Source organism: Haliaeetus leucocephalus, unplaced genomic scaffold, assembly GCF_000737465.1.
Source record: "Haliaeetus leucocephalus isolate CR32 unplaced genomic scaffold, Haliaeetus_leucocephalus-4.0 Scaffold0, whole genome shotgun sequence".
Taxonomy (NCBI): Eukaryota; Metazoa; Chordata; class Aves; order Accipitriformes; family Accipitridae; genus Haliaeetus; species Haliaeetus leucocephalus.
Window position 1 is genome coordinate 28275106 of NW_010972436.1, and position 9680 is coordinate 28284785.

Sequence of the window (9680 nt, forward strand, 5' to 3'; positions counted from 1 at the left end):
AACACTTTCTTTTAGACATGATATCCATCTAAAAACACATGCTTTTTCCAAAAACAACTAGTTTGAACTTTATTGTATTTGTTTCTTCATGCAGGTGTCAGAGCTTCTACGAAGACACTCATAGCTATGTATCTTCAAACACTGCAATACTACCCTTAACCTTACTGTCTATTTTGGACTGCTGTTGAATCCAACCTGCAGCATACAGAATAGCACAGAATAATTCACTTTGAACATTAATCATTAAATAGTAAAGTCATAATGTTCTGATTGAGACACCAACCATTTACTATTCACATTGAGGTCTGCAACAGCTAAAGTTAAGCAACGTCTCAAATGTGCTCCAAATCTCTTATTTCAGTTGTCTAAAGGCAGCATTTGGTGGCTAATTTTTTTTTAATACACTGGCTTAAGTGCCTGACTGAGATTACCACAAATAGTCTAGTACTCCAGTTCTCTCCAGTTTTTGCACCACCACACTCTGCAGACAAAGCTCAGCAGCTCAGTGTTGCTCAACACTGCTCATTTTTTCCTCGAAATGTATTTATTCCACCTAGACCTAAAGGCAGGCAGTATTCCAACTAAGGTTAAAAGCAGTACAGTTTTATAGCACAAATAAGGGAGCGCTGTTTCTATAGGCATTTCCCTCACTACATCTGCACCACAGACCCAATCCTCACTACTGTGTGTAGCTGGGAAGCAAGTTCTTGTGAAGCAAAGTGCAAAAATAAAGCCCTCAGCTACACACACTTTGTATGCAAAAAGCAGCCTTAAGAGCTGACTTTCATGCACAGAGAAAGGAGTACAATCTACCTGAACTAAAGATTAACTGGCAGCTGTCTCCTGATAACTCTAGGAAACCATCTCCAACTCAGCAGCTCACCTGCCATATTCAACATTTCCTTTGAAAAGAACCAGAAAAGCAGAACTGTGGTTGTGTTTGCTGTGGAACAGCAAAACAGGCTGGTCCAGGACTGGCAAAATTAACCAAAGCCAACTTCCAGTATTTTTCAATTATGCATATTCTAGGACATCTAATAAAAATGTGAATGCCATACCTTGTCCTTCAGTGGGGATATTAATTTGCAACTCTTTCCCATAACTAGTTGCCTATTCTCTCAAAACTTACAGGTTGTTAATAATTTGGAGACCTCTATCATTTCTGCCAGTTGTGGCTGAAACACATAAGGGCTTGAAGTTATTTGAAGGACAGAGGACAGGTATATATATATATACATACACACAACAACTTCACCAGGGTGAAAGAATGTCACACAAAAAGGGAGAGCAGAAATATAGAAACATCTTATAACAAGAACTAGATCCATAAAAGACCACCACAGGCTTAAACTTTCACTGAAAGTCAACAGTTTAGTTTCCTAAAGACATCTGTGGATCTGCCCCACAAATTTCAGACATAAACAATACAATCCCACAACCACTGCTTAGCTCAGAGGATGCCACCCGTACTGTAGCTGCTACAGCATACCGTACCTGTCTGCTACATCCATATCCCCTTCGATCTTGTTGAGTCCTCTCATGATGTTATCAAACTGCTCGCCCTGGTAATGCAGCACTTTTGCTGTGTCTTCCAGTTGCTTCTGCGATCCAGTCAATAACCCGGTCAGTTCTCTTCCCTTTGTTGACTGCAAAGCTGCTGCTTCTGCTCCTGCACCTTGGCTTGACAGCAATTGCTCCCTCCAGAAGTGCTCAAGGATGTTGAATACCACATTTCTGTTGGGTTGCAGAGAACTGAACCAGTGCTTGGTATTCTTCTCTAAGATGGTAAGGGAGCTGAAGATTAAATTTGAAGATTCCTTCTTGATCTCACTGACACCAGAAAGATGGAAGTTGACCAAAAGCTCCCCAGTCTTGTTAGCTGTAAATTTGATCGCAACAGGAGTCAGTGAAAGTCTGCCAGAGACCCATTGTTTGCTGGTGTCCAAGTAGTAAGAACAAGGCCAGCTATGGATACGTATGTCTTCGTTCATCAGCCTGCCGTTCAGATCCTCTTCTTCAAGAACAAGGCCCTCAAAGCCAGAAGGAGAAACTAGAATAAAAACAGAAAGAAAAAATAGCAAGAATCCTTAGCAACATATAAAAGCTGATGTTAAAACATACTCATAAATAATTAATCTCATCCACTGCAGGCTTCTAGTACTTTCACTGTAACCTTTCAGGTGCATACCCAAGACAGATTTGGAAATAGCTGCGGATGGCTTACAAAAGTTGGTAACCATTTCTAACCATCCGAATATTTCCTTCGGAAAGGCTCACCCTTTCTTAATAGGACTGTCAATATTATTGCTCTCTCCATAACAGCACTGCCTCCCCTTTTATAATGTTCTCATCATGTTTCAGCATGTGATTTACGACAGCACAAACTTCAAGCGACTACTGCATTAATGCCCTGGATATTTAATAACTGCTGTGCTGTTTCGGACAGGGGAGGTGCTTTATAATTAGATTACTCTCTATGTTCACATGCATATGTTCATATTTTGGGGTGGAGAGGAACCTACCAAAAACAGAATCATGAAAAACTTTTACTAACTTTTCCAAGCCTTTCACATACTCTGTTTTGCTGGAAAGTGATCATGTAAAAATTTTTCCATTCCTCATCTCATCATCAGAAGCAGCTTCCCATAGACCAATAAGTACTGAAGAAAATCCAGAATATACCAAAACGCAAGCTCATCAATATATATCTACAACAATCACAATCAATAACTGGTCCTTCCCCTTCCACTCTGATATCCCAACATCCAGGTATGTTCAGAACATACCCAGAATGTCTATCCAATGCATTCAACAGTGCAGGTGAAAATAAAGTCACAACTGACCAGAACTCTCAATCATTAACAAGCAGAAACACCCAGCCACAAATGGATATACTCTTCAGAAATCGTCACTATCTCAGACCATCACTCTTGGTCTCAGGAGAGACTTGCAAAAATACCTCTTACAAAATTAAAATGGATACTACAACTTCTGATAGAACAACAGAGCCAAAGTAAATGCCTCAAATCTGTAGTATTTGTTCTGTGAAGTATTTGCTGTTGCTCAGTTACTATCAAAGATGTTTGGAAATAGGAGTTTGGGAAGAACTGGAAGCAACTTAGCAGCCCTGCTGGGAAAACCTTGACTGACTCAAGTGGAAATTAAGATGAAAAAGATGCCATAATGGTACTGGAAGAGGTGCTGCTGGTCTGGTACGCAGAGCAACTCCCCACACATGATAGCGGAGCAAGAAGCAGCAGAACTGGCAGAGGCTTAAAAGAGCCAGCAGAACTGACTGTTTACTCAGCATGAAGGGACACAATGTTCAGGGCAATGGTGATTTCACTGCACCTCTGTGACAGGCCATGTTTTCCTGGGAGCCCGTGATGCTATTTGATGACATAATATTAATCTTGTAAGACTTGCTCACTGGTATCTGGAATTTCAGTGAGAAAACAAAGAGCTGTCACATGCCTCAGGCCTGGCTCGCTTTCATCAAAACAATCTCAAATTTGGAACGTAAGTTAAATGAAACATATCTGGATTGGCATCTCTCCACATTTCCAAAGAGGCTTCTTGTACCCAAGGGTCAGATTGTTTCCTGTAACATCTCCTTCATAATACTACAGTTTTCAGCACGAACACTGAAGAACAATTACGTTCCACAACTACTTTGTGAACACCCATTATGTAATGGTGATTTAATTACTCACGTATTATCTTCTCAAAGCCTTTGATGTATCATAGCACAATTTACAGATTAGTACCATAACATCATCTCAAGGTGTTCTGCTACTTGGATGGTGCAATAAATGAAAAGTTAGATCTCCACCACAAAATCCCCAGTTAGGCTGACACTGACACTACTTACACCTTTTCACTTCAGTACCATCTGTTCCCCTTAAGGAAATGTCTAGGAATCCTAATGCAAATATAAAAGCTAATAGTCCTTTTTCAGGTAGCACTGGTGTGAATTCCTATAGCACACACTGAAGATCTCCTAGTGCTTTCAGGCTGCTGCATCATTAATATCCCTTAAATAGAGCACTCCAACCCTGAGTCCAGTTCCAATGACGTCTTTTATTAAATATATTCAACACTTCAGTATTACCGAGATAAGGACTACACATGATATGTCACATTCTTCAAAAATCTTTACTTTGGTTTTCATACCTTATTTCCATGGCATTATGAATTTTAGTGATGCAAATGGAAAAAATAAGCCAGAAGTTTAAAGGGAAAATTCTCAATCTGTTTTGGCCTAATAAAACCACAGTCCTAGAGAGACAAATTCACACTGTACTGTGGGCAAAAGCCCACAGAATTCTGATTTAAATGAGTAGCTATAGCCAACAAAACAATGACAAGTTCTAGGAAATATTATTTCTTTTTCAATCATTTGCTACATAACTTCATAATTTGGAGAAAAAGCTAAAAGGCCTCAATTCCTCCATCTAGAAAAAGAAGGTAACTCCTCTAATACAGCAAGGTTAGATCAGACAGATCTGATGTAGATAATTCTTTTTTCCAGCTTGGTTGGGCTTTGTGAGTAGCCAATCATGATTTTATTTAAAGGTTATTTTCTTCCTGTCATACACAAAGAAACAGTGAAAAGAAAAATACTTTCTAAAAATCAAATGTGACTGCAAAGAAACAAACATCAGCAGTGGGATTCCAAAACAGCCGTAAGCAGAACAGGGGCTTTTACAGGATATTTTAAGTGGAAAATGTTTCTAATATGGATACACAGTTATGTACTAATAATGGTGTATTTTTTGTTACTATAACCGACAACTATGTCAGTTTAAACAACAACATAAATTACATTAGTGCTGAAATCAGTGACAGTTGAAACTAAATCATGTTATAGCTTTATTAATCAGGATTTACAAACAAATCCAAGTTAAGTTTAACTGTTTGACACTACCTAGATATGAAGCAAATACAATAGCGAACAGATGATAACAAAAAATAAACGTCTTGTATTACACCCTCAATCTTCCCGTATCCTAAACATACTGCAGAGGCAAATGAAATTTACTGAAAGACCTCCCATCAGACCCAGAAAAAAAAAATTTTCAAATGAATCAGCAGCCTCCCAATTTATCAAAAAAGTGCGTCACATTTGGGAAAGCAGTAGATCCCACCCCATACAAAGTACCTGACATCTCCTTTCCCAACCCTGTGCAAGTCTTTGCCACTTACACTAGTTTCTGAATATCTCATAAACACCAGCACGCTGCTCACAACAAGCTGTTGCCCTAAGATGTTATTTTATAAATAACATATATAAATAATGATGAAACCAAGACACTGAAAGATTATACGCCTTGCAGAAGATCACAAGGGAAACCTGGAACTAAATGCAGGTTTCTCAATGCTCACTGCTGGGACGGGCACCACAGAACATAACGTCATCTGAAAAACAACTCCTAGACCTTGCTAAGAGCAACAGCCACATTCAATCAGGCACAGCCGTACAAGGGAGGCAAGGAGAAATTGTAAATGAGCAAACAACTCTTAAAGGTTTGTAAAATCTCAGCCTAAAGCCCATTTTCACAGGCTAAGAGTTTCACAAACTCTCTCCAACCACCACTAGCTCCCCATCAAGACAGCATTTTCTCTCAAGCCTGCTCCCTACCATTAACACTGTGAAAATACTAATGTCTGAATGCAGTCTCACAACTGCACCATAAAAAAAGATCTTCCTAAACCATATCTCAAGCTCCTTACCTCTATCTGTAGATGCAAAAGTCTCAGGCAGCCTTTTGGGGGCTGCTGCCTTTACAGAACTGTCCATCCGTAGGTAGAATTTTTTTCCCAAGTATTTCTTTCTCTTCAAAGTCCAAAAGAGCAGGTAAAAAAACCTGAAGCTAAAGCAAAAATCCTACAATGCCCGTTACCAAAAGGAAAAATATATATAATAGAGAACGTATATTTAACCCTGGATCTAAGAGTAAAACAAGTCCTCTCAGTCCAGGAGAAGAAATGAAGCAGTCACTTGACCTGTGTATATATATGTGTACATGCCTTGGGTCTTATGACTTTTGACTCACCTGAGAGCTTAAAGGCTTTGCCTGATAGTCAGCTCCTTTCTGTGCCTGAGGCCAGAATTTCCAAGCAAAAACCTATTTGGTAATTAAATCCATTCATTGTTCCAGGACATTTTTCCCCAATATAATGACGTTTTAATTACCATCAGACCTACATGACTTTTTTTTTTCTTCTCTTTCTCCTTTCTCAGAGAAGAAATTTAAACCTTGCAGAAATATGGATGTATGTAAGGATAGCCAAGATTGATTCTATTCAACAATGAAAACAGTCATCAATGTTACAGAACATAGCTACAATTTATAAACATTCAACAGCATACTATAATCTAACCCAAGACTTCAAGGAGTCAGATTAAGACACATGAGAAATTTTACCAAAGTTAAACAAACAAAAGAAGAAATGGTCACAATTATTTGAAGTTAGCTGCAAAAAGGCACTAAATATGTACTTCACCTATGACACTCATGGATTGTGTCATATAATGTCGGGCATTTACCTGTGATTACGTTTTTTCAGCAGCTAAGAACCATCATTGTCCTATTACTTTTGTAACTCTATTCTCCTCAATACTAAAGAAACTTCTTAGTCTCATCTACTGGCAGTACTTTGCCTTTTGTAAAACAGAACCTTGCCTCTGCTTCTCTCTTATTAGCTTGTACAGCACCTACATGGAGGACACCTCATCATACTTGAGCTGTGCAATGAAAAGCAGTGTTAAATATACCGACTTCATCTCTGATGTAAACAGTGAGCTCACCACTAAAGACCAAATAGCTCAGCTACTGTCCTTCAAAACGAAAAGATTCCCCCCACACACACACTTCCTAAAGTTTTGACAATCCCATTTCAGAAACGCTGAGCTAGAGGCCTTCTGTCACTTACACAGCTGTTTTACTATAAGCAACTATTACTTGAAATTCAGGATCTCTCTCCCCTTCTCCTCCCATCATTTTATTTCAACCCCACCACCTGAAGTTCAGCATTACGTCACTCACCATTCTATTCCTCCTAAAACATGACTAGCAATTCCTTATATTACAAGACATGGAATATTCATGGTTTTGTAAAATACACTGAAAAAAGCCTCACCTGCAATAAAACATACCATTTCAGAATTCCCACCCAGAAATAAACAAAAAAAACCCACAACAAAAGAAAAAAACCCCAAACAACCAAAAACCAAAACAAAAAAACAACCAACAGATCTAAGTCCTTCAGAATACCATGCAAAGGACTAGGTTCGCAGAAAAAAAAAAATAATAAACAAATGGCTTTAAATTACTTGTAAAAAAGTCAAGAATAGGTTTATAAACTTGAGAGGGGTACAGTCCTTAAACCATTTCCCTGTATGCAGTGGAAGAGGAAGTGACATCTAAATGATTTCACAATAAATTCCTTCATATTTTTTGAAGAACTATGTTTGCCTACACATTTGTCTACAGACTGACATATGCAGTCTCCCCCAATCTGGGCTCCCCAACATCAACACATTATCCAGATCCCATAAATCACCTCTTTTTTTAGCAAAGAGTTTGTCTTTTTGACACATCTGCCCCCAAACCAACTGCAGTACCATACACAGCTACACAAAGCAGCATACAGCAAGAACTAGGATTAGCATCAGAGGTGTGGATTATATTTCCGGCAGCGTCACCACAACATTGTATAAATTCTTTAGCTAACACATAACTCCGTGGCTGCTTCTATAAAAAGGGGGTGACTCACCTTGTCTTGTGAAGTGCTTTGAGATCATTCAGTGTAATGTAAGCATTACTAATTAGTCCAGGTACAAGGTGATGCTACATACAGTGGGAGAAGGTGCTGTCAGCTCACAAGCAGGACACCATCCCCTTGCAATGTGTCTACCTCAGAGCCTCCAAAATTTAGTCACAGATTTTTCTCACCTGCCCTTGGTAATCATCTGCAGAACATTTCTGCACACGTTTCTAATGTGTTGGTGTTTGTTTACTTTTCCTCCTCCTTCATGGCTGAAGTTTCCATAGGGTCATTATCTTTGATGGTTTATTCCCAAAGCTACCATCTGACAAATTATGAGTTTAACACTCCTGTGAGCCCAACAACCCTCATTATAAAAAAGTTTATAAGGTCTATCACATGACTTTCCCCTCTTTTTTAACTAAAGGCCTAAAACGCAGTTCTACCAGTTTTCTAACTACAATTCTCCAAATGTTGCGACAAGACCTAAAGTACTCAGGGGTGACCCTCCAGGAGGTGCAGCAGGCATAGACACACAGTACCTCTCTACTATGGCACACAGAGAAATTCAGCTCTCCTCATCTGAAAAGATCCCACTAAAGAACAGCTCCAGACTGAGGGGCTTCTCCACATCAACATGTTTCCAACCTTCTACAGAAAAAATATTTTGATCCCACTCCATTTCTGATACAAAGCAACTTTATAGCAGACCAAAGTCCCACCACCCTCTCCCAAATACATTTAAGTATGCGACTGCCTCAGTTCCCATCCTTTAACCCACACCAGCCCCTACAGCATCTGGGTTAAACCTTATCAGCCTTCCTTTCAATCTTCACCCTGTCTCCACCTCTCCAACCCAAAACACAGACACATCTACACTTCCCAAACCTTGCTCCCCTGCCCCCTCACCTCAGGCTGAACCCTCCTCTGTTCTCCTTCTTTCCCTGCACAGCTCTCTCACCTCTCCTTCCCCAATGCCATCCCCAAGACTCATGATTTCCTTCCCTCAAGCTAGAACTCCCCCCTCCCAAAAAACATTTCCACCCGTTTCTCTTTCTTTTTCCCAGTACAGTCTTCCTTCTCCTATCCCAAACACACCATAGTCACCTGCTACACCAGATCTTTACCCAGTACCTGTCCTCTTCCCAGTACCAGAAGAGACCCCATTTTTTTCCTAGTCCTACTAGAGAAAGCCATAGGTCAATCACCCAAAATCCTCTTCTCTCCTTCACTGCTAGGCCAGGCTGCACCACAATCCTCATCTCTCCCTCTGCCACAGCGCTAAGACAAACTGATCTGTACAGCTCTCTGATCTCTTTTCCCTGGTATTCAGTGATAGGACGCATGGGAATGGTTCAAAGCTGCACCAGGGGAGGTTTAGACTGGACATTAGGAAGCATTTCTTCACTGAGAGGGTGGTCAAACACTGGAACAGGCTTCCTAGACAGGTGGTCGATGCCCCTAGCCTGTCAGTGCTTAAGAGGCATTTAGACAGTGCCCTTAATAACACGCTTTAACTCGGTCAGCCCTGAATCGGTCAGGCAGTTGGACTAGACGATCGTTATAGGCCCCTTCCAACCGAAATAGTCTATTCTATTCCAATCAAACCCCCACACCTTCCCCAAGGCCAGACTCACCTCCCCCCTCCATGTCTCTCCTTCCTCTACCTATAAATCAGCTACCCCGACCCCCATTCCCATCACCCTCCCTCCACTCTAAGCCAGACCCCCGTCCCTTCCCCTAGGCCAACCCCCAACCTCTCCATCCTCATCCTCCTCTCAAGCTTAGGCCAAACCACCCTTCCCACCCCCCTACCCAGACACCCCCAACCTCCACCTTTCCTCCAAACCTCGCCTAGGCACCCCACCACCCCCCCACTCTCCCCTTTTCCCTCAATTCCAACCCGATTC

The 9680-nt window shown here is 40.7% G+C and overlaps 1 protein-coding gene across 1 annotated transcript in view; it reads right to left on the reverse strand.

Moving 5' to 3' along the window:
- SNAP47 (synaptosomal-associated protein, 47kDa) overlaps positions 1 to 9680 on the reverse strand; it is a 29929-nt gene that overhangs the window by 20164 nt on the left and 85 nt on the right. Inside the window, exon 2 of the mRNA XM_010561710.1 lies at positions 1495 to 2052. Coding sequence (XP_010560012.1) covers positions 1495 to 1991 — 497 coding nt within the window. The 5' untranslated portion in view covers positions 1992 to 2052. The remainder of the gene's footprint in view (positions 1 to 1494; positions 2053 to 9680) is intronic.